General features: G+C 44.9%; 1 protein-coding gene across 15 annotated transcripts in view; it reads right to left on the bottom strand.

Annotated features, from left to right (window-relative positions):
• The window catches only part of PTPRS (protein tyrosine phosphatase receptor type S), a 752553-nt gene that overhangs the window by 22556 nt on the left and 703906 nt on the right, over nucleotides 1–26091 (bottom strand). For all 15 annotated transcript variants that reach the window (XM_063914875.1, XM_063914874.1, XM_063914881.1 and 12 more), the window contains 2 exons: nucleotides 24395–24680; nucleotides 1044–1222 (listed from right to left, as the gene is read on the bottom strand). In XM_063914875.1, coding sequence (XP_063770945.1) covers nucleotides 1044–1222; nucleotides 24395–24680 — 465 coding nt within the window. The remainder of the gene's footprint in view (nucleotides 1–1043; nucleotides 1223–24394; nucleotides 24681–26091) is intronic.

Here is a 26091-nt window from a genome sequence, read left to right as displayed (position 1 = left end):
TACTCCCCCACTTCACCCCCAACTTTTGATATGGAATGTCATATTTCTGGCAGAAACTGAGTAATATATCATAAGGCCTTATAATAGAAAATTACATGGCCCTGTAGGGACTGCCGGTAATCAGACGAATCGTTAATGAGGCCCGGCAGCTTACCATGTATTTGCAAATGCATGCCACAAGTATCTCTGAATTTCTATTACTCATAGCCAGATTAAGGTAGGGGCGCAAGGCATACTGTACCCCGGTCCCCCCTTTATCAGGGACCCCCCAGCCAGAGCACACTGACATCGCTAGCTTTCCCTCTTATGCAGCAGCAGAACCAGACAGCCAGAACGTGTATAAGTAGTACAGAGGCTGCTGCTATTCTTGCATGTGACAAGATAAATTATAGATTTTATTGTTCTATGTATATATTAAGGTTGTTTGAATTGTCTTTGTTCCACTACAAGAAAATGTTATAAAATAGTTGTCTTTCACTTATGTGGCAATGCATTATTAAACTATTAGTTTAAATCTAATATACACCATTAGGTTAAATTTAATATATCCAATCCATACATCCCAACATGACCCATACCAGGAGGGATAAAATGCTTCCTACCTGGACTTTTTTCTTAAGTTATGATTGTAATCACCTGTGTTGAGACACCTTTTTTATCAATTAAATAGTTCAACACAAGTGACACCATTCATATATTATGAGGGAAGTACAGATAGAGAGCATGTTGTTCCTCCTGGAATGGGTCATGTGGGAGGTATACACAATCTAATATACACTCCCCCCCCCCCCTTCCACTGGGGCGCCCTGTCTTAAGTGCCCCGGGCACCCCCAAGGCTTAATCCGGCCCTGCTATTAGCATACAGTTTTTGAAGTATAGCTATTTAGTGTGCTTGGATACACCTGGGGCCCCAGGTCTTCCCCCCACCCCCTTTTGTTTTTTGTTTTGTTTGCTGTGACTCCTCCTTTTCATGCACCTGAAAAGTGTTGACAGACTGATTGAGCAGCTGTCACTGTGTTTGTAATATATAGAAAATGCCTCACCTGTATCCATCTATGAAGCTGGCATTGATATAATCTGACCCTTCCACTCCTCTGATTGGCTGTAGGCAAACCCTTGTGGTTTCATATGGCATGATATTAACAAGGCGATTCTTAAATTTGTTGCATGGAAGATTGGCACTGATGAATCTGGAAGTGTGAGCTTTTGAATTGGCAAGGCGCTTAAAGTAAAAGAAAAAGAAAAAACACTATTTGTTACATTTTGTGAACATATAGGTATAAAAAAAAAAAGGGAAGATAAGAATGCAGGAATAATATGTTATTTGCACATACTGTACATTTCTGATTCATTCAATGATAAAGTAAATGTGTTTCACCTTCATTCACTAGGGGACACTGGAGCGCTCTTTACAGTGGGGATATAGGAGGTTGAACCGGGAGCTGACATGTTACATTTATAGAAGTGTGAGTAGTTCCCCCCCCTTCTATGCCCCCCTCCTTCCCCCCCCCCCCCCCCCTCCCTAGCATGTCTTTTCAATGTGCTTGAGGGAGTTGGTCACTATCTGGGCTTCTACTCAGGGCTTCATTATTTTTAACATTGGAGTCACAGGCCTCTGCCTGTCTGTGATGATGGAGCTGTTGGGGGAACCTATCGCAGCTGCGTGCGGATCGTGCCAGGGTCCTCGGCTGCAGAGACCACTGTCTCTGGGGTAGACCAGATGCCACCGCGATGGGGTCCCCCATCAGCCATAACACCACCGGCCAGCATGGCAGGTTGTAGGTATAACCCCAGCCCCAGGTTAGCTGGTGGCCTGGTAACCCTACTAAAGGGACGTTTAGGAATATGCAGCACGACAGTCCACTGGTGCTTTTTAAAACTGTTGAACAAAAAAGGGCTTCATACTGGTGAGGGCGGAGCTTATCTCTGGAGTCTGCTCCTTGATCCCGGCAGCCCCAGCGCTCCCTGCAGGAGGATCCACATGCAGGCGGCCATCTTAGAGAGCAAACATGCGTGTGCTGTGCCTGCTCTCTCCCTCAAAACTACTGCTGCTGTTGCTGCACTAATAAGACAGTGCTGACACTGGGACACTAGCCACCACAGATATTTGTAAGTAATACAGAGGGGTTGTAAGGCGGGTAGGAGAGCTTTTGCTGCACAGGTAACTTACTTTCACTTTGTTTAAGTTAGTGATAAACATGTGCCTAGCACTGTAGCTTTGCTGTAAAGTGCTATTAGGGCTGGTGTGCCACTCCCCCCTAACTGTCTCCTCTCCTACCATTACGGGTTGCGGTTATGTTACCGGGGCTCGGGATCCTGGCTGTCAGCATACGGACGCCAGTATCCTGACCGCTAAAAATGCGGCAGTCGGATACCGACCCATAGGGTCTATTCACACTTGTGGGTGTCCACAACACCCATAGAGTGGGAATAGAACCTGTGGCGAGCCCACAAGGGACTTATTTGCGCACCCCCCCACCCCCCTCCGCCGGCATTCTGCTTCCAGGCTCCCGGTATCGGTATGCTGACCGCCCGGATCCCGGCAGCCGACATAACATACCCAACCCGTCCATTACTAACTGCTATGTGTTATAGTGTGTCAGTGTGTTTTACCATGGCTGGAAAGGGCTCTAAGGTAACACAGAAGGTTTTAACCTGCAAAAAGTGTGCTGCAAAATTCACACATGTGAGACCTGTGTTACAGAGCAGCCAACGCAGAGTTCAGAGGTGCAGGAATTTCCTGCTTGGGCAACACAACTCACTGATGTGATATCACTAACGTCAGATAGAAAATTAGAAACTACCCTTAAATCTATTTATTCAGTGGTGGTTGCTTTACACCACCCTGTGCAGGTAGGGTTTCGGGTTAACATGGCTATAAAAACCTGGATAGAACAACTGCCGGGGCAGACAAGTGACCCTTCTAGCTGAATACATCTGTGAATCTGCCACCTATCTGGGGGAAACATCCAAGGATGTCTGCACCCTCGGTGGTCGGATTTCCGCCTTGGAAATATCTGCACGAAGAGCTCTTTGGCTGCGTCAGTGGCAGGCGGATGCGGAATTCAAAAGGGTCGGTAGAGGCACTGCCCTGTTAGGGGACAGATCTTGTTCGGTACAGAGCTGGAAAAGTGGATTTCCCAGACTACTGGAGGCAAGTACACTTATCTCCCCTCAGCTGCTCCAGCTTCTCGGAGGTCATACAGGGGACCTTACTTTCGGTCCTTATGTGCACCTTCCAAGTTCAGAGGCCTCTCCAGGGGAAGAGCTGCAGCTAGACGGGATTCCAGAGGTCGTGGCAGAGGAGCAGTGCTCTCCACCCACCAGGACAGTAAGTCCACCATCAAGCCCAGTGCATGATGGGCTTCCCTCTCACCTGGGGGACCCCAGGGTGTGAGCTCGTCTACGAAATTACAGGGATGTGTGGACAGAATCCTGACCAGATGCCTGGGTTCGGGACCTCGTCACCCAGAGGTACAAAATAGATTTCCAAATCCAACAACCTCACCGGTACTTTACTACAAGTTTGCTAGCTTCAAATGAGAAGTGTGTCGTACTGCAGGAAGATATAGACAAACTCTAGCAGCAAGGGTGTTAGTCCCAGTCCACACACATCAGCAGAGACAGGGCTTCTACTCAAGCCTATTCCTAATGCCGAAGCCGGACTGATCGGCCAGAACAATTCTGAATTTGAAAGATCGCAATCCTTTCTTAAGAGTACTCAAATTCAAAATGGAGTCCCTGCACTCGGTTATAGTGGGACTAGAACAAAACAAGTTTATGGTATCCTCAAAAATCAAGGTTGCTTACCTGCACATCCCATTTGGTCTCCGCACCAGGCGTTTCTCAGATTTGCCATTCGGAACTCTCACTATAAAATTCCAGGCTTTGCTGTTCGGCCTTTCCTTGACCCCCAGGGTGTTCAAGAAGGATAGATCTACTTCGGATACAAGGGGTTACGATTGTCCCTTATCTAGATGATCTCCTGAAGGCTTATTTCAGGGGTCAGTTGCTTCAGTACATCAAAGTGACTCACAGGCTTCTCATTCATCATGGGTGGATCTTAAACTTCTAAAAGTCTCATCTGCAACCAACACAGAGGCTGCAGTTCCTGGGGATGATTCTCGACACAGTGCTGCATTGGGTACTCCTCCCTCTGGAAAAAGTTTCATCCTTACAGGAGATGGTGAGGTTGGTTCTATACCATCAGCGAGTATCTGTACACCTATGTATACATCTCCTTGGAAAGATGGTGGCAGCCTTTGAGGCCATTTCGTACGGCCATTTCCATTCAAGGCCTCCTGAACTGTGTCTGTCAGTGGTCCAGATCACATCTGTTTCTCCATCAAAGGGTGACCCTCTCGAATCTCGCTTGCCCGGTGGCTGAACTCAACACACCTGTTGGGAGGCAAGAGGTTCGGAATTTGGGAGTGGACTCTCCTCACCACAGATGCAAGTCTGCGAGGATGGGGGATGGTGAGCATGGAAAACTAGTTTCAGGCGCAATGGTCCCACCCAAGAATCTACCCTGCCCATAAACATCCTTGATTTAAGGGCAGTATTCTATGCTCTGCAACAGACAGATCATTTGCTTTGAGGGCGGGCCATCAGAGTGCAGTCAGACAACTCCGCGGCGGTGGCATACGTAAACTGACAGGGCAGCACTCTAAACCCTGCAGTGATGAAAGAGGTAAGCCACATTCTGCTCTTGGCAGAAAAATATGCACAGGCCTTGCCTTAGCTTCAGCCAGGAGGGTGTCAGAGCTCTGTCATGCCATCCTCCTTACCTGGTATTCCACGAGGGTAGGGCCGAGTTACATACAAAGATGTCTTTCCTTCCTAAGGAGGTCTCGGCTTTCCACATTAACCAGCCAATCGTGGTGCCGGCTATCCCAGCGGATTCTTCGGAGGCAATATCCCTAGACGTCATCAAGGCGCTCAAGATCCACGTGGACAAATCCTGGCCTGCTGGATCCATCTGACCATCAGGCATGCCTATGTGGCGGCTTCTCGGGAATCCCCTGTTTCCATTTCTGCACACTCCACACGCTCTGTGGGTCCTTCGTGGGCAGCTGCCCGCAAGGTTTCTATGACCCAACTGTGTCAGACAGCCACTTGGGTTGGGCCAGCATAGTTTTGTCTGGTTCTATAGGTTCGATACTTTTGCGGCCTCTGCCTCACACTATGGCCGTGTTATTTTGCAGGGTTCTCAGTACTCTTCTGCCCGTGATGGGAGCTCTGGGACGTCCCCACTGTAAACAACACTCCAGTGTCCCCTAGTGGGTGAAGGAGACAACAGGATTTTGCTACTTAAATCCTTTTCTCCGATTCCACAGGGGACACTGGACACCCACCTGGCACTGTTCCTTCCTGCCCTGGCTGTTTGTCATTACAAGTTTTTGCAGTGTTATTTTTTACCTTGTTACTAGTTAGAATACTTGCAGTATCTCATAAGTTTCTTGTGTAATGTTATGGTGTGTACTTGTTTAACCTCCTTATGTTTCTTCCAGCTCTCCTCAGGCACAGTTTTCTTAGACTGGCTTGGAGGGGGGACATAGAAGGGGAGGGGCTAGTCAAACTTCTAAAAATGTAAAGTGCCAGCTCCCAGTTGCAACCTTCTATATCGCCACTGTAGACAGCACTCCAGGGTCCCCTGTGGAATCGTAGAAACGGATTTATCAGTAAGTACCAAACACCTGTTTTTTTTCCCATGCAGTGGAGGTGGATTGTGTGGTGGATTACTTTCTTGTATCACTCAGAGCAAATGGATGTTTTCTGCTCAAGCTTGGATATCACTAAAATCTGGATTGTTAATTTGCCTAGAGGAACAAGGTTGGCAATGCCTGAGCTAGATCATTAATTTATGTATCCATTCTAATTAAGAGACTGTTACATTTTTCCATCATTTCGACTCCTGTTGTACATAAAAATAATTTTTCAGATATTTAATTATTTCCTAACATACTACCTACCATGAAAAATATTTCAATGGCTGAACTACTGTATTATACATTTTAAATGTTAAAATAATATGAACATAAATCAAGTTTTATATACAACACCTACACATCTGAAGAGGGAGAATCTTGGATAGGCAAGGTTGCAGTTGTTTAAATGTTATTTCTTTGTAAAAGCTATATTTTTAATCAACATTTTGCCTGTTAAACACTGTCATTTAAACACTTCATGTGATGTGACATTTTTTAACACAACTGAAAAGTATGAAAAAAAATCAATTATAGACACATTTATGTCATATTTTTATGTTTTATAAAGTTATATATTTTTCATATATTATTCCAATGTATTAAGTCCACTGAAAAAGAGAATATACAGGACCATTGAAAATAATGATTTTCCCCACATCAATAGATATTAAATTAATCTGAATTAATTATTCTCCTTGGAAAACCTTTGGAAATGCTTGTGAATAGGTGCTTGGTTAAGAAGAGTGTATAAAGTTAATTCCAGACACTGTGCGTTTTTTTTTTTCCATTTAAAAAAAAAAAATGCCATGGATTACAAGAAGAATTTCAATGATTACAAATAAAAGAACTTTTTTCAGTGTATTAGTAGACAATATTTTGATTACAAATTATGGATATTTTTTAACAAACTAAAAAACAAATTGCCACTGTGTAACCCCTGGTTGAAATTAATTTAATAGCGGGTCATGTGGGATGTTGGGGAACTGTATATATTTAGTGCAGATTTTAGTAAAGGTCTGTGGGGGGTATTAAGTAAATGTCGCTACTGAGATGCAATTGCATTTTCCTGCTTACCCCCACAGTGCGCACATGCAGGGCCCACTCTGCTCGTGCGCTGAGATTCGATCGCATTTCAATTATGCGAATGCCTCTGCCTGATTGACAGAGGCGTTCGTGGGGCAGTATGGGGTGGCAGCGTGGCGTTGTGATGGCCTGTCTTCGCAGCCTGGCTGTGGAGGCAGGGGGGCATCCACAAATCACCAATGCTATTGCAATTCCATTGCAATTGCATCGCTGCTGGGTATTTGCATGCTGGGCGGCCTTGCCCTGTGCTGGTAGGCCCCCAGCATGCGATCGCAGCCAGTTGCAGTTTTGCTATAATAGCAAAATTGCAACTGAAGCTGAACGAATAAGACATTATTTCCCCTGTTTGTAGGTATTAATATATGTACTTATTTTCATATTAGAATGTAATTGAATAGATGAATAAATACTGTATCTAATTGGGGAATACTGGAGCCCATGATGAAAAAAGGAGAGATTACATGGTGCCCAGGCACCTAGGTTTCACATCAGCAGAGAGGGGGCGGAGTGAAACAGCTCAGAGTGATTTGTCCAGTCAGAGAAAGAGGGATGGAGTGAAAAAAGGATGTGCGGAGGCACCGGCATAGATAAAGAAGAAATCAACTTTGTGGTTGTGACTTGGTTGCCAATATGTATCTACAAATGAGTAAGTAAACAAGTAAAACTGGATAATAATTTTTATTTTATGTAATAATTTATATTTTAAACAAAAAATTGTTGGGGCTCTATTAATGAATTGAATTGATGATTAGGGGAATTTCTAATTCAATAACAGTTTCAGCATAATGGAAGGGTGTCTATATGGTCCTGTGATCACTTCAACCATGTTTAGTATAATGAAATGGGATCTTATGGAACAATCATACTAGGACTACTGAAGTATAGTTTCTCATTGAGTTGACACAAGTTGTGCTGGTTCCACTTGATGCAACTTTTTACTGTTATTCGTAGGAAAAAAAAACAGGCTGTCTATTGCTTAGTGGAGAATTGGGGAAGGGGGTCGCACTGCTTAACTGTATTTTTAATGTTCTGCCATTCATTTAAATATCCCAGTTATTTTAATAGTATTTTAGTGAAATGAATGGAAAAATACTGTGCCGTTTGAGCTCTGGAGATATTGACATACAAATGCTTTATTGTACATATTTCTGCAGTCACGCCAAACAGCCCCTCTTGGCACACCAAGTCACGTGAGAATATTCTAACGGTTATCTTTTTACCGAAAATGCATCTTATTTGCAACACAATGTAACTATGACACACAAGGAGACCTTGCCGATTGATTTGATATATATGACTGTTTGTTTTTACCCAATTTTGTCTTCTAATTGTGTCCAGTTGTAAAGCGCAACGGAATTTGCTGCACTATATAAGAAACTGTTAATAAATAAATAAATAATGACACTTGAATATCTGTGTGCGACTGAGTGCTACAAATGTACAGGACAGCAGAGAGCCTGGCCAGGCTCAGGTACCTTTCAGGGGGCATGTCCTAATTATGGGAGGCATGGCCCTGGAAACTTTGAAAAATATATAGAAAAAGTATTTTAAGTGCCTCCCTGGCCACCTTGCAGCTGTGTGCTGGGCTGAGGAGAAGAGCTGCAGCTGCTGTTAGGTAAAGGGTGGGATAGGACTTGGGCCCCTCCATCAGGCCTGGGCAGGGATAAATAGCACCTGCCGCGCCCCCCCCCCCCCCTCTCGTCACCACTGACAATGTAGCTTTTTTTCCATACACGTTCTGTTCTGCTCTGTATACAGACTCCGTTACATACAATATATAAGTGTCATATCAAATTAATCAGCATGTCCTAGCGGCACTGCGTTGCGAATAATATGCATTTTCAGCAAAAAAACAAAACAAATATGCCTAACATTAGCAGAGTTGCATGGGACTTGACTGCTCACTCATATTGAGGTTGGATGTAAGAGGACATATCTGTAACGCGCGATCGTGTCTTGCATGTATCAATCAAGGGTGTACTGCTTTTTTTTTTAGTTATATACAAAAAATAAATATCTGATAGATATTTAATCCATGATGTTTCTTATTCCTAAGGTAGATAATAAATTGTTTACTGGAGTAAAAACGGCAATATTGCAAATGAATCACATACAGGGTACAAAACTCTTATCTTGATAGCACACTCTTTGCAATAACGTACTGTGGTAGCAGAGAGAATAAATCTCTCTTGCTAGCTAATTCCTATTACTAGGCCTGAGCAAAATATCCTTATCTAATTTGGTTACAGTGCTGGTACCATAATGGATGGAACCCTGTAAGGGGCCACTCTGGTTGAGCAACAGCTCCCATTCAGTATCCACAACTGGAAACATGCAGCCTGCTGCCATACAGTATATAGGCAGCATACAGCCACACATTTACATAGGGGTGCAGCTCTTCATGTACATATGATGTACCCAATGACTTCTGTTCCTATTGGATGTTCCCTTCCTGACATCTGCTGCAAAATATATACACTATGTAGACATAAGTGATTGGACACTGACAGCAAAGAGATCAACAAGATTTTATTGACGTCACTACTTTGTAGGTCCACCACGTGCAGTAATCACTGCATAGGGTGGACTTACAAAGTACTGACCTCAATAAAACTATCCTCAAGTTCCTGGACAACAGCAAGTGGTATGTTTTCCCATTCCGCCTTAGTACAGTGACCAACTGCGACACTGAAGAATGTTGAGTCTACCTAGAATGCACCCATTGTTCCAATTCATTCCAGAGGGTTTTTTTTTTTCAATATTTAATTTTTATTGAGTTTGCAAAACATGGAATGGGAATTGGAATACAGGAAGAAAAGAAGGGATGTGTACAGGGATGATACACAAAAGTGATATACTATATAGGTATAACGATCAGGTCAACATTAGGTAAGTAACAATACTTCCATACATATCACTTGGAACATGAGATACTTGGCCACAGTGTGGATACCATAGTATAAAAAAAACGCAAATACAATATTGCTATATACAGTATGTAAGACATAACAAACAAAAAAATCTTTAAGAAATAAGACCCACAGAAACAAGTAGTGGTGTGGCAGAGGTTAAACTCGGGTTCTTACCCCCAATATTCACTCTAACCAAACCATCATAATAGGGGATTGGAGTCTGAAGATGAATACGAGGCACCCGCCGTTTCAAACTAACAATGGGACTGAACATTTTTTTCTATGTGGTCTAAACTTGGGACATATGGTGGGCACCAGTGTTTCTCTATGAGGAGTTTAGTTGCTATGAGTATATGTCCCATTATATAACGGTCACTGTAAGGGAGATCTTCCGTGATACACATGAAAAAAAGACCAATAGAAGGTGGGGGGGGAGAGGGTTATGGGAATATTTTAAGCTTTAGAAAGAAGAGCAAATACCAAAGACCGTAGATTAGGCCCTGCTGGACAAGACCAAAATATATGCAAGACAGAACCAATATTACCGCAATTACGCCAGCATAAATTAGACTATAATGGCCATATTGTGTGCAACAAAACCGGTGTTAAATATAACCAATTTGTAAGACTGAGCTGCACCTAGAAAATCAGAAACAAGTCCATATTACCAAGTGCCAGTTCTCCTCAGATATGGAGCAAGATAAATTAGCTTCCCATTTCAATAGAGCAGTCAATTTTGAAGAATTTGGTGGAGTGTTCATGAGATTATATACCACCCTTACTATCTACTTTATTTAATTTGTCATAGAGGTATTTAGTGAGAGCTGACATTGCACTGTATGTGGAGTTTGTGATAGGGAATACTGCGTTTCAATCTGTGAGTATGACAGTAAAATTTCCAATAATCCAGGATACAAATGGTAACTTCAGAATCAGGAGTGCAAAACCCCTAAAGAGAGAGATAAGTGGAAGGCAGAGGGATGTCATTGGTTCTAGTGACTAACTCCAGTCATGCATTACAGGTGGATAGAGCAGAAACTAACCAGACTAATAATTGTAAATTTATGGACAGAGGCAGCCATAGGCTATCGGTCAAGGAAAATGGGGAAACCATGTCGCTATTCAGCAGGACCCACACTTTAGGGTTCTCCTTGTGCTAGATCAGTCCTGCACAGAGTATCTAGGTCGGCACCCCCCCCCCCCCCCTAAACAGCAGCACCTGGAATCTCTGTATACCAAAGCATTTCCCTACCTGCACTATTTCAGTTATCTCCTTCCCGCACCGCCTCCGGCACCCCGCAATCATGCCTCAACCCCCACCAACCAATGGGCACCCACCTTATACTTCCGTCACAGTCCACCAATGCCAGGGCTATCCCTCTGAGCCCAGGATTCTTCCCTGACAGCGGAGTGGGATAGAAGGAGCTGCCAGGGATGACCCTGTCAGCTCGAGATTCCAGGCAGTGACAACAGAAGAGCGGGGAGAAGGATCGAAGCTCCTCCTGCTGCAATTGGATAAAGGTGGCAGCGGTACAGATGGAGGCACAGAGACTGGTCCTCAGGTAGTGACCAGGGTGAGCCCCGAGTGTGTCAGGGTAGAGCGGTGTGGCTGCTGGGCACGCACTGACTGAAGTGGGCATGACATGGGAGGCACAGAGGATATTGGAGTAGTGCTACAGCTGGTTGCTGTCAGGTGGGGAGGCAACATCCACTGCTGGAGGGGCCGCCTGAGAGCACAGCATATGGGGTGAGATTCAAGAGGCTGGCATGGCTACGGTGTGCAATTATCTTGTGTAGGTACAGGGGGAGGATGGTGGCTGGGGTCATCTCCAAAGGTGGCACATCGGGGTATGTGGAGGTATTAATTTTGCCTCCATTACTTCAGGTGGAACAGACAGAACAGTATTAATTACAAAAATAGCGTCAACAAGAAATATGCTGGAGACAACAAAGTCTGATAGAACCATCAAAATTCTAATTATAAATAGCAAACGCATAACAAAAACCCAGCATAGAAAAATGTATCTAGGCTGGTCATACTAAATGTATGTATTAACAGGACCACATAATGAAACAAGTAAAGGAAACATTGCAGGTAATAAGACACAATATGATTATCTGCATAGAAGAAATATAAAAAATATGAGAAGACAGCGAAAAGATAGCAGGTGGATTGGTCTGTTGTAGACTTGCATTCTTGCTTTCGATTAAATGTTCTTCAGATTCCAGGACACCAGAAGTTGGATACCATCAGCAGGTGCAGAGATCACAGAAGTGGAGCCATTTCTTCTAATTAAAAGCTTTGTAGGTAAAGCACAACGATAAAGGATATTAGCTTTCCGAAGGATGCCGTAGTAACTGGGTAAATGGACCTGCGGAGGGCCAATGTGACCGTAGAGAGATCTCCGAATGGGAGTGGAGGAGTCTAGGATCGCCTTTTAACATGAAAATAATGGGAGTTGCATCAGAGTTTCTCTAGGGACTCCCGATAGGGCATTCCGTGCCTTGGTTAGATGATGAATGCGGTACAGAAGAAAGTCAGTGATCCGAGTTGTAGGAAGTAGCTTCATAAAAAGTTACATATCCCTTTAGATCTATGTTAGATACAGACTCGGTTATGCCACAAATTTTTATGTTATCTCTCCTCTCATCCAAGTCGCCTACCTTACTTTGTAAAGCAGTAACTTTTGCTTGGAGCTCTTTGTGAATAGTACTCAGGTCATAATGAGTTTTGCCTATTTCTTCACATTTATTTTCAAGATGTCAGTGCATTGTCCTATGGCATCGACAGACTGCTGACAAGTCTACAGGGCAGTATTGAAGTCTGCGGAAATGTCTGCTTTAAAAGAGGCCACTAATCGCTTCATGGAGCCTAGAGTCAGTGGTGCATCATCGCCTAGATCATGCTGCTGTGAAGAGGTCAAAGGTTTAGGTTCAAAGGGCACATTCAGTGCAGAGAGTTGTTTAGGGTCTTTGTCCTGTGTAGATCTACCCTTGGCATTGTGCAAGGGAGAGGAGGATTTGAAAAAGATGACTTGGGGGACCACCGCTGTATCTTTCTGATGTTTGGGTGCCATGGGAAGGGTAGTAGGAGACAGCAATATAAAGCAATGGCAATAACAAATGGGGGTTATATCAGAATCAGTTCCAGAGAACAAACTGTGTAGAAATCTTACATCATGAAGTAGCGATGGATAATAGAAAAAACCCACATTTTAGCCAAAAACATCAAAAAGGAGTGTCCATGCTTCACCCCGACCACAGTTCTCCTCCAGGCCAAGAACTCCACTCGAGGCCTCAGCTAGACCAAAGCTGGTAGGCCACTAAAAAGTGTCCCCCAGATCCACAGACCAAACCCCATGTAAGATGGGTCTCTCATAAGGCTCAAGCAGGTCCTTGGATGCCCATGAAGGTGCCCGCTCTATGATAAGAAAGAGTTATGGTAAAACTTACCTTTGTTAACTCTTTTTCTTTGAGGTCCATGGGATCCACAGGATAAACCTTGGGTATGATGTGGTTGGAGACCAGGACTGGCATCGAACAATAAAGCTTTGTGAGTCTCTCAAGATGCAGTGGGCTCCTCTGCCTTCATACCCAGCCCCCCATGCTCAGGCACATCAGTTTAGTTAACAAGCCTAAAGCAGGAGCTGGAGAAAGAAGAGAAGAAAATATGGTGCACACAAAAAAATCATACTCCGAGAGAGAAGAAAAGAAAACTGTTGACCTTAAGGCAACCCATTGAAGCGTGGTGCATCAGGGTGGTCACCCTATGGATCCCATGGACCTCAAAGAAAAAGTGTTAAGGAAGGTACGTTTACTATAAATCTTTCTTTCCTTATTTGGGGGCCATGGTCTCCACGGGGTTAACCTTGGGATGTCCCAAAGCTGAAAGGAGGACTTGGCAGCCAAAGGTTGCATCTTGAGAGCCTAACGTATTAATGGCATAGAACCTAAGAAACGTGTGTGCAGAAGACCACATAGCAGCCTTGCATAATGGTATGGCAGACACTCTGTAGCGTGCTGCCCATTAGGGACCCACAGAGCAAGTAGAATGAGCAGACACTATACTTGGAACAGGGAGATCAGCCTGTGTGTATGGCCATGTGAAGCAAACATGCCAATGTTAAGTTTATTGGCTGGCTAGCCCCGCTAATGGAATCCAAAGAGTATAAATAAGGCATCTGTTTTGCTAACAGAACTAGTGCGGTCCACGTAGATCCGAAGAGCACGGACCACATCCAACAAGGCTTCCCCTGGGGAGAGACCGGGTTCCTGCAAAGCCGGTACTACAATCGGTTCGTTGACATAAAATTTAGAGACTACCTTAGGTAGGTAACCAAGTTTAGTCTGAAGGACTGCCTGGTTATGTTGGAATATCAGAAATGGGGAGTGACATGAGAGAGCTCCCAAGTCAGAGACTCTTAGCAGTAAGCCACTTGAGGTCAACAAGTTCAAAAGGACTGCGTGGTAGGGCCCTAAGAACAAATGACAGGTCCCAAGGAGCTACCAGAGAGACGAATGGAGGCTGTATTCAGAGTACCCCCAGAAGGAAGGTATGTACATCTGTGAAAGAAGCCAGTCTCTTCTGGAACCAGACAGACAAATCCGAGACCTGGACTTTTAGTGTTTTTGATCATGCAGAAAGGCTAACAATCTAGGGATTCTAAGTACCCTGGGGTCATAGCGATGAGGAGCACACCACTGGAAATAGGAGTGCCAAATCCTGTGATAAATTCCTAGCCTGAAGCATAGTCTGAACCACCTCCCTAGAGAAACCTTTTTTCCTTAGGATGGATGTCAACAAGAGCCACGCCGTCAAAGATAGATGCGGCAGGTCCGGATGGAGGCCGGGCCACTGGGAGAGTATGTCTGGATGAAGAGGTAGAAGGAAGGGCTCATCTAGAGCATCCACAAAGCTTGCACCTGGATCTCATTGCCCCAGCCCCGTAGACTGGAACCTTGTGATTGTGTCTGGAGGTCATAAGATCGACGTCTGGAAGTCCCCATTTGCGTACCAGTAGCTGAAAGACCCCTGGGTGGAGAGACCATTCCCCGGGGTGAATGTCTTGTCAACTGAGGAAGTCTGCTTCCCAGTTGAGGAGTTCTGCCCAGACGAGAATCCCTGTTACCATCTGCATCGCTGGCACACTGCGAGTACCTCTCTGTCGATTGATTAAGGCCACTGCCATGGCATTGTCTGACTGGATCTGAACTGGAGACCCCTGGAGCAGCGTCTGGGCCATCAGAAGGGCCCGGTAGACAGCTCAAAGTTCCAGGATGTTGATCAGGAGAACCCACTCAAAGAGCAGTGACCCTGAAAGGAGTGACTGCCCATGACAGCCCCCAGCCCGAGACTGGCATCCATGGTGAGGAGTGTCCAGTGTGGGATCCATCAAGGGCCTGCCCTTGTTTAAGTTGGTTGTATGTAACCACCATGACGAAGACGCCCGAAGGGATTTGGGCAGAATCAAGGTCTGGGATTTGATTTGACACACTATACCTGTCCATTTGGATAGGATCAGGCACTGTAGGGGGCCTGGAATAAAATTGGGCATATTCCACCAGGTACAGTAGAACACAGAGACCATGGAGCCTAGGGTCTGCATTGCTGAATAGACCAAGACCCTGAGACTGTGGAGCAAGTTGCAGATGCGCATTTGCAGTGTTGTAATCTTGTCCTGAAAGAGGAATATGCGTTGTACCCTGGCGTCCAGTAGTGCTCCCAGGTGCTGCATCCTCTGGGATGGGATACGCTAGGATTTGGACCAGTTGATTAGCCATACATGGAGAAGGAAGATCACTGTCTGTTGTAGGTGACTTTCTAGTACTGTTGTAGACTGCGCTAGAAGAAGCAAGTTGTCTAGGTATGGTAATATTCGAATTCCTCGCTTTAGGAGAGCGGCCGCCATTACTGCCATGAGTTTGGTGAACACCTTGGGGGCTGTAGACAGTCCGAAGGGAAGGGCCTGGAATTAGAAATGCTGTGTTAGAACAGCAAAGCGAAGATCCTGTTGATGAAAGGGTGCAATCCATATAGTTTCCAGATCGCATAGCCAGGACAATGGATCGTAGAGTTTCCATACCAAACCTGAGGACCTTGAGGTACTTGTTGAGCACTTTCAGATTCAAAATTGGATGGTAAGAACCATTTGGTTTCTGAACAAAAAAGAGGGTAAAATAGAACCCCTAGCCCTGTTGAGATTGTGGAATAGGGGTGATGACCCCCCCCCCCCCCACCCCTTCCCGACTGCAGGAGGGATCTTATGACTCCAGATAGCGCTTGAGCTTTGCCAGGGTTCGTGACGGAGTAGTAGGGAAATCCTGTCTGGGAGGACGCTTCAGGAAGGAAAGAGCGTACCCGTGAGAGAACACTTCTAGAACCCAAGCGTCGGTGGTGACTTGACGCCATGTGTGGGGGAGAACTGGACTAGCTGGCCTCCCACCCTGGGGTTCCCCAGGGGGAGGCCCGCCCTGTCAAGCAGAGGGATTGTCTTCTGGTTTGGCCACTGGACGTCTGGTGGCCTAAGCCCATTTGGTCTAAGGTTTTGAAGTCTAGACCGTGCAAGACCATCACGCAAATGACTGATCCTCGGCCTTGCAAAAGGACGAAGTCCTAGGTCGTACAGACGATACTGAAGGCAGACAGGATGTTTTAGAGGTAGCCAATTTCTCAACTATTTTATCTAGTTCTGACCCAAACAGGAGATTGCCTGTGTATGGCAAGGCTTCCAGAGCCTAGTCTGCGTCCAAATCTGCTTTCCAAGATCAGAGCCATACAATGCTGTGAGCTGCAATGGAAGCCGCTGAAGCCTAAGAGGACAATAGGACGGTGTCCAGAGCCTCCACTCTGATGTAGTAGGCTGCGTCTCTAATATTACTTAGTAGAGACAATTGGCCTTTGGTTGGATCAGAGCTGAGACTTTGTTCAAGGTTGACCGCCCAAGTCTCAATGGCCTAAGCCACTCAGGCTGTAGCCGTGGTCGGTCTAGCCGTTGCTCCTGTGAGAAAGTACACTGACTTGAGACACATGCCTAACTGCCTGTCTGGCAGATCATGAAGGGAAGATGCAGTAGGAATAGGCAGTATTGAACTTTTAATCAAATGTGTTATATGAGCATCCACTGTCGGTGGAGTTTCCCATTTTGTACAGTCAGCTGATGATAGTGGATAAAAGGAGCTGAGCTTCTTAGGGACTTTAAGTTTCTTAGTTTTCCATGCCTCACTCATGGCTTCTGTGAAGTGGTCTGAGTGAGGCAACTCCGCTAACACTACCTTCTGCCGTCTACGAAGAGGATCTTTAGTAGTACGGGCTGGTTCAGCATGTTCTAGATGAAGTGACAATTTCACTGCCCTAATAATGCCACCACATGAAACTTAGGTGGGGCCTCCTCCTCCCCTGAGATACTGTAGATTCAGCATCAGATACCTCTGCTTGCTCGTCGGTAATTAATGATTCATAAGAATCAGAGAGTGGGGGGTATACTGTGAGGAAGGCACAGGCTGCTTAGAGATAGAGGGTGTAGGGAGTATACTTTGACCCAGGAGCGGATCTTGGCGCGGGCAAGCAGTGCCTGCGCCCGGGGCACTGCGGCCTGCGGGTGCGACCACAGTCACCCCACAGACGCCTGCCGCCTACCCGCACCCCGCTCCCTGGCTGCAGCAGACGCCAGGGGCTGTGTGGGCACCCACTGCAGCTGGCTCCATCCTCAGACACTAGAGGCAGCAGCGGTTGGGAGCAGGAGCGGGGCTGGTATGTATTGTTTTTGTTTATTTTTTGTGTTTGTAAGCGGCTACTAGGGGGCACAAATACTGGTGGCGCAGCTAAAGGGGGCACAACTACTGCGGCAAATCTACTGGGGGCACAGCTACAGGGGGCACAACTACTTGGGACACAGCTACAGGGGGCACAGCAACAGGAGGCACAGCTACTGGGGGCATAGCTACAGGGGGAAAATCTACTGGGGGCACAGCTACAGGGCACAACTATTGGGGCAAATCTACTGAGGGAATAGCTACAGGGGACACAACTACTTGGGGCAAATCTACTGGGGACACAACTACAGGGGGGCACAACTACTGTAGCAAATCTACTGGGGGCACAGCTACAGGGGGCACAACTACTTGGGACACAGTTACAGGGGGCACAACAACAGGAGACACAGCTACTGGTGGCATAGCTACAGGGGGGAAATCTACTGGGGGCATAGCTACAGGGCACAACTATTGGGGCAAATCTACTGAGGGAATAGCTACAGGGGACACAACTACTTGGGGCACAACTACAGGGGGGCACAACTACTGTAGCAAATCTACTGGGGGCATAGCTACAGGGGGCAAATCTACTGGGGGCACAGCTACTGGGGGGCACAACTACTTGGGGCACAGCTACAGGGAGCACAGCGACAGGGCGCAACTACAAGGGGCACAACTACTGGGGCAAATCTACTGGGGGCACAGCTACAGATGACACAGCTACTGGGGGCAGAACTACTTGGGGAATATCTACAGGGGGCACAACTACTGTAGCAAATCTACTGGGAGCATAGCTACAGGGGGCAAATTTACTGGGGGCACAGCTACAGGGGGCACAACTACTGGGGGCATAACTGTGGCCAAGCCCCTCCTCTATGAATCCAAGCCCCTATTTTTTGCTGCACGCCTTTAACGTGCACTGTTTTACCAGGGAGGGGGGGCCCCAGTGGAAACTTTCGCCCTGGGTGCCACAAAGTGTAGAACCAGCCCTGCTTTGACTCTGTACTATATTGTGAAAGGCAGCCGAGGAAGCAGCTAGGCTCTGTATAGAGCTAGAAAAGGAGTCCAACCATATGGTAGGGACAGGTGGGGCTGCCAGAGCCTGATAAACAGGTTGTAATTTATGTGAGAATTCCATAGAGGGAGCCATTGAGTGCTGCAGAGGTTGCGGCATGACCATAAGGGGAGCCACGGGCTGCAGTGGCTGTGGATTACCCATAGGGGAAGCCACAAGTGTGGTAGCAATATGGTCATCAATCTTAGTTAGCAACGTAGTAAAAGATGCCCAAGGGGGTTCTTGTACAAGTGCTGGAGGGGCAGAGGGGCTGGGAGGCGCCATACAGGCTGTGCACTGACCATCCTCCTGAGGAAAACTTCTGTTACAGGTTTTACATGCTATAGTTCTAACAAAAGTGGTCCCGCAGTGGTCATAGATCACTCATAAAAAAGATAAGATGCCAAATTAGAATATTCAATAAGACACCTGTCTTTCTTTAATAATAACTGTTGGTGGTGCATCAAGGGTTCAGTAATTGCTTACTCTTCACAAATATATGAAGAGTAAAAGAAAAAAAAAAACCTTTTGCGGCACACTCAATAGAAAGAATAATGAAAAAACTTAAAACATTACATTTATTATAATTCATTAAAATGTGTAACCTCCCCTAAAATTACAAAAAAAATTTTAAACGATATATTACAGTAAGCATACGAATTAATGTTTCCGTAAAGTACGAGAGCTTGCTGCTCTCATAATTCACACCACCCCAAAATTGGGTAATATACGGCAGGAGCAGGAAGGTCCTAGGATAAGAGTACTGAATTAGACTAAGAGCAATGCACCATAGTATAAATATTGAGCATCTATAATTGTACTAAACCCATTGCAATCAAATAAACCTCAACACATATCTGCCATAGAATGTCAGCTCATATTGTAAAAAAAACATATTTTTTTATAACCCAGACAAGATCTTATTGGGTATATCACTTACACCTACAGTATGTGTACCAAGGGATAGTGGTACTGGAGAAAAAGTAGTGAATCTGCTGTCAACATTAGACGGGAGTGTGTTTTCTTCAACCCAGACCTACTACATCAGATATTCCCTGGGGGTCACCCACCAGGTACTGGTCCAGCCCTGCACTTCCAAGATCAAACGGGATTGGTAGTAGGTCACTCAATGTCCGTGAGTGTATCTCCAGAATTGTTGATTGAGAGTTCATAAAATTATAGAATCAGATAAGGTGGATCTGATTTTGGCGTTAACTCCTTGTATTTAAAGGCTGTTAATTGTGTAGTACAGCAAATGTTTTATCTTTTAGCCTCCCTGTGACATGCGGCATCCACTCAACAAATGCTCCCAAACTGGTATGACTGAGCCACTGACAACTCTCTTTGCACTCATGGGTGACATAATTCTAGACACTAATCAATGTTGATACATGTAGGCTATATATAAACAATTTCAATTATCAGGCATCTGTATATAACCATAATATTAGTAAAAAATGACCGCCTCTAGCATGTTGCAGAGTCACCAGTAAGCATGGATCCTGCGGAGAGTCAGATGAAAATGCTGTCCTATTCTATGTGGTGGTGTGGAAGCAGCCGCTGCACCTGCTACTGAATGACGCATAGATCCTCTCCCGCTGCTGCCGCTGTAGAGATTAGGGAGATACGGCTAGTTGTATGCTGGTGCCATATAGACATAGGCAGTACAGAATGTGAAGTCACTGCTGCTATTGTTGCTTGAAGGTGCCGTGGATTGCTCCCGCTGCTGCTCGGGATCGGAAGACGCGGCTAATTAACTGCTGGTGCTGTATATGCTTAGGCAGTGCAGCAAGTGTAATCACTGCTGCTGCTTGAAGGTGCCGTGGACTGCTCCCGCTACTACGGCCGCTTGTGACCAAAAGACACGTTTCGCCCGGCTCCAGCCTTGTTCACTTCCTTTAGGTTTTACATGCTACCATTGTAGAAGCTCCGGACTGCTTGGTCTTAGTTTTGTTAGACATAGCAGAATTACTCTATACACACACAATTACGGCAATGTGCAGCGTTTAACAGGGAGTGTATGGGACAAAGTGCGCACAACACTATACAATATACAGTACTGTGTGGCAAAGTGAACCCAAAATACACCAGTTTTTAAGGGTTAGTTAGAGAGAAAGGGGAAAGCAATATTCAGAGAGATTAAATCATGCAGCAGTACTAGCATAAGTCACATACAATGCAGAAAAACAATGTAATACACAATGTAACTGCAATGAGCACTGATATCAACTACACTGATCTGTATAAGAGGCTGGTAGGATGCAGCGCTTGTATAACCTGCTATGTGGTAGAGGTATACAGGGAGATTCTGCCCACCGCTCTTGGAGACCTGCAGAGCTCTTATTAATGGCTGTTCAGTGTCTCTCTGTGGAGGAGGTGAGGGAGGAGCAGCCCAGGGTGGGAAGACCACTGTGTAATGGTGCCTTGGGCTGGGGGAGAGGCCGCTGGGCAAGCGCTGACCTCCCCTGTGCTGATATATCACCACCGGTTCTCCTGGCCTTTTAAAGGTCCCCAGCGCCAGTATACATTATGCCTTGGTGGTCGAGTACACTTAATGGACTGGGGGCACATCAGCCCCGTTGACCCTCTCCCCAGGTCAGTGGTAAATGGCCTGCGCAATATGCGGGAATCTGCTTTACCTGTCCCTCAGTGATCCAGCCTACAGTCCAGGGATCCCCTGCACCTCTGCTAGTAAAGGATATGCCAGGGGTCCCTCTGAAATCACACACCCAGTTATGGCGTCGCGGCCCGGTGGGGGTGTTGTAGTATCGGCGCTGGCTTCCTGATGTTGATTACTCAGTGAAAAAGAATAATAAAAGTTAAAAGCTTGGGCTGCCACTAGAAACATTTCTCAAAGTGTTGCCTTTTCTTCATTTCTCCTACTGGAGACGTTTAGGTTTGGAATCCCTCACTGATATCTTCTCCCCGGACTCCCTATTGCCGTTTCCAGATCTACAAGCTAAATATAACCTCGCCCCTGCAGCCTGGCTCTATTATTACCAACTTAAACATTGGATAGATGGTATGGCCACTAATCCTAACGTCTTTCAACTCCCCACTACCAGTGTCCTGAATAGATTGACTAAACTTTCATCTCGTGGAGCCATTTCTGACTGGTATAATTTGTTGTCACCTCCGATCGCCACGACTAAATCTGCCACTCAAATTAAGTGGGAAGCCAATCTCCATCGTACTTTCACTCTTAAACAGTGGGAATCTCTTCATCTTTCTCCTTTCTCCCTTTCTAAATGTACTAACCACACCGAAATGCACATTAAACTATTACATAGACTGTATTTCACCCCTTCTAAACTACACACGATCTGGCCGACCACCTCTAAATTTTGCTGGCGCCTCTGCTACCACGAAGGTACACTCTTGCATGTTTTCTGGGACTGCCCTGCCCTACGCCCTTTTTGGGATAAAGTATATGACCTTATTCATTCGATCACTGACCTTAGCCTGACTCAGGACCCTTCCTTGGCGTTGCTGCACTGGTACCCAGACACTGTCCCCAAGTCAACTCGCTATGTCCTTGGTCATGTTTTAATTGCTACAGAGCTACAATTACTCAAAACTGGAAATCTCCCTCCCCCCTCCCTTTGCAAAAATTATTTCTGAGACCCACTTCCATTTCGAGATGGAAACCAGGGACGCTGCATACTCTACATCCCCCTCTTCCCCTATCATGAAGTGGCTCCCATGGCATACATACATTTCCAAGAATAAGGTGATCTTACTGTCGTCCCCTACCATACAGAGCCCTCCCTGTGACTTGGGCGACCCTCTACCTGTAGAAAACCCATGATTTGTGTATATTTTTGTGTTTTCTGTACCGCTTTTGGATGTCCTGTCCCCCCCCCCCTATAATATTGTTTTTGCCCCATTGTTATTCTATACTCTTTTGTCATTATTGTGCTCTTGTTTTGATTCTATACCATAAATGAAAAACTTAATGTTGAAAAAAAAAAGGCTTGGGCTGCACTGTGCAGCTCCTGTTCAGTGTGACCAGCTCTGTGCTGGCACAAAAAACAACAACTGATGTGCCTAAGCATGGCGGCGGCGTATGAAGGCAGAGGAACCCACTGCATCTTGGGAGCCTCACAAAGCTTTATTGTTTGGTGCCAGTCCTGATCTCCAACCAGATCATACCCAAGGATAACCGTGTTGAGAACATGGACTTCAAAGAAGAAACAGGCACTTTAGGTGCCACTAGTCAGGAGCTCCCGGAAAGCACGTCTGCATGGCGTGTTAGCTAGGGCATGCCCCATCCCAGAGTTTCTCAATGGGGCTAAAGCTGTGGACTGTGAGCTGGCCAGTCCATCCAGGTTACCAAATCCTCCGTATACCAGTTCAGTGTCGCACTGAAAACATGGCATTGCACAGCCTACGATGATCCCCTTTTCAAACTTGATTAGCTCCTTCCACGAGCCATTTCATTAGCAAATGATCTAGTCAGTGCCCCTCTACCCATTTTATATCTTCACGGACGCATGTCTGCTGCAGGAGCACACCATTTTGCGAGGGTGGGATGTCCAATCACTTTTGTCGACATAGTGTAGAATGATTATCTGTCTTCTGTCAAGTTCTGTGTTGCTCCTCTGCGCTGGCTCTCTGGGTTACAATGTTAACTGTTAAAAATGCTTGCATTTGAGAGCAGTGTTGGAACTATCAACCACCAGCATTTCCATTGGCTATCAGAACTACAGTATATATGGAAGCAAAGCAAAATTTTCAGCAAATTAATTTAAATCAAATTTATAAAATCAACCACTGATCTTAGTTAATTTGTATAAAGATATAATTTCCTCTCCCAGGGGGAGATTATCAAATCATGGCAAAAACTAATCATAGGGTGATTGGTTGGTGTGTTATCTCTCTCCACTTTTTCTCTCCCCCCAAAAAAAATAAATAAATAAATGAAATAAAAAGAAATCCTGAATCCACAATTTAGCATTCACTGCCACTTTTATCACTTGCAGTGGGTACACAAAAGGCTGCTCGTAGACTCAGGGGAGCCTTCATTTGATATGGGAGGTTATCTACTTTTCCAGATTGCGTGTCTTGCTAGCCCGCGACATTATTCCTACACATTTTGTGCGTTTTGTTCAATCTAGCAATATATATATATATATATATATATATATATACACACACACACATCAGCAAACGGTGGCAATCACAGGTCTTCAAATCATACAAGAACGGACATGGGGGTCACTAGTTTAAGCTATCGACGTTTCGATAATTTAATATCGTCATCATTCCTGCTGACGATAATAAATTATCGAAATGTCGATAGCTTAAACTAGTGACCTCCGTGTCCGTTCTTGTATGATTTGAAGACCTGTGAGTGCGACCGTTTGCTGATCTGTACATGGTATGGAGACCAATTTGGGAGGCACCTGGGCACTTAAAGTTTTGTGGAGAGAGTGCCGGCCACCACACTTGTGTGTGTGTGTGTGTGTGTGTGTGTGTGTGTGTGTGTGTGTGTATGTATATATATATATATATATATATATATAGAGATAGATAGATACACATACATACACACGTTATTTATAATTGTTCACTTTTTGGAAATTGCAAACACTTTTTGCCCATTTTGGATACTATTAGAATAAGCTAACTAATGGTATTATATGCAAATTTTAAATCTTCTGGAACAAATATATACAGTATATAGTTTGTGTGAGTATTGCATAAACAAGTGATTGCTATTGATGTTGCACTGTGACAAGCCTAAAAAATGCCTAAATAGACTTAGAACAGGGGTAAGAAATGTCTGAGTAGCAAAGGGGGGGTTACATTTATTTTGCACAGTATGACACCAAACAAAATAGTTACTTGGCAACAAAACACATCAGTTTCTGTGCACTTCTTACCTTGAACTCTAACTCCATGCCTATTACATGTTCTCCACCTTCAATCTGGGCTAACTTCTGAATATATGTGTACAGATTCCTTGCTGGAACTTCTGTATTCCCACATGCCACAGCTTCAAACAAGGCATCATGTATAAAGCTGTACTGATCCTCAGTCTGCACCATATAATTTCGCTGTGAGCGCATTAGTGTCACATGACCATAAATATCAACAGTTTTCTCATGCTTTATTCTCTCGAGCATTGCATCGATAACAATAAAACAGCCAGTTCGCCCAACTCCAGCACTAGAAGAAAGATTGTCCAACACATGCACATATTAAATAAAGGTGACTATTTTCATATAGTGTACAGAAAAATGTGAAATACATGTCTTACAAAATACTAAATCTTGCTGTAATGTATATCTATAACATAAGAAAGACCAGTAATCTAAATCTCCACCCTAAATTCCCATAGGTAGTAAAAGATGATATTGTGCCCACGATTATGTCCCTTCACATGTACTGGTAAGTCCCTCCTTTTTCATTTAACTTCTGTTTTACAAGAGTTGATCCTGAAATTTAAGATCTCACCAAACAATTATATTTTCTGTTCAAGGTTGGGAAGGATGTCAAGGTTAAGACGACGTCATCCCCATATAAAGCAATTTTGTACTCAAGATGACCAACCTATATCCCAGAAATTTACGAAATTGCCCCAAATTTCAAAAGCAAAAAGCTCCATTATGAAAACAAAGATAATCTGAGAAAATTCCACCATGGCAAAGACAACTGAGACCCCTCACATGCAGGGACGAGTTAAAAGAAATCAGCAGTGCAAACTAAACAATGGGGGTAATTCTGAGTTGATCGCAGCAGGAACTTTGGTAGCAGTTGGGCAAAACCATGTGCACTGCAGGGGAGACAGATATAACATGTGCAGAGAGAGTTAGATTTGGGTGGGGTGAGTTCAATCTGCAATCTAATTTGCAGTGTAAAAATAAAGCAGCCAGTATTTACGCTGCACAGAAACAAAATAACCCACCCAAATCTAACTCTCTCTGCAAATGTTATATCTGCCCCCCCTGCAGTGCACATGGTTTTGCCCAACTGCTAAAAAATTTCCTACTGCGATCAACTTGGAATTACCCCCAATGTGAGGAATATAACAGATTATTAACACCTGGGGGGGCATTCAATTAGCCACGATAGCCATTTACAGGGGTTAATGCAGCTAAATGCAACTTAACATGGCTGTTTTTTTTGGCATTCAATTAGCCACAGAATTATAGCTGCGTTAACACTCCATCAGTGAGATGTAATGGCGTCCGAGTTTGCCAGAGATGCGGGATGACGGCCGAACTCTGACATTTTTTTAAAGCAACAGTCATTTACAAGGCATGGCTTTGCCTTGTAAATGAGTGCCACTTTAAAAAAACGTTTGAGTACGGCTAGCATCCCGTACCTCCGGCAAACTCGGATCACTACATCCCACCGCAAATTTTTGAATGCAGATTATTATTCGCAGGCCCCTTAGCGGGTCAAAATTCAGGGAAAATACCTATTATAAAGGTACACGTCATTAGTTGGTTCAGAACTCGTGGGACACCCCTCCCCATGATATCTTTAGCACTTAGAAGTTTTTAATTACCTTCATTTTGCCAATAATGACATCATTGCTGGGGTGATATTCTGCAAATTGCAGAATATTGGTTAC

Source organism: Pseudophryne corroboree, chromosome 1 (assembly GCF_028390025.1).
Source record: "Pseudophryne corroboree isolate aPseCor3 chromosome 1, aPseCor3.hap2, whole genome shotgun sequence".
Lineage (NCBI taxonomy): Eukaryota > Metazoa > Chordata > Amphibia > Anura > Myobatrachidae > Pseudophryne > Pseudophryne corroboree.
The sequence above is the reverse complement of the archived record's forward strand: the minus strand, read 5'-3'. Positions and strand labels throughout refer to the sequence as shown.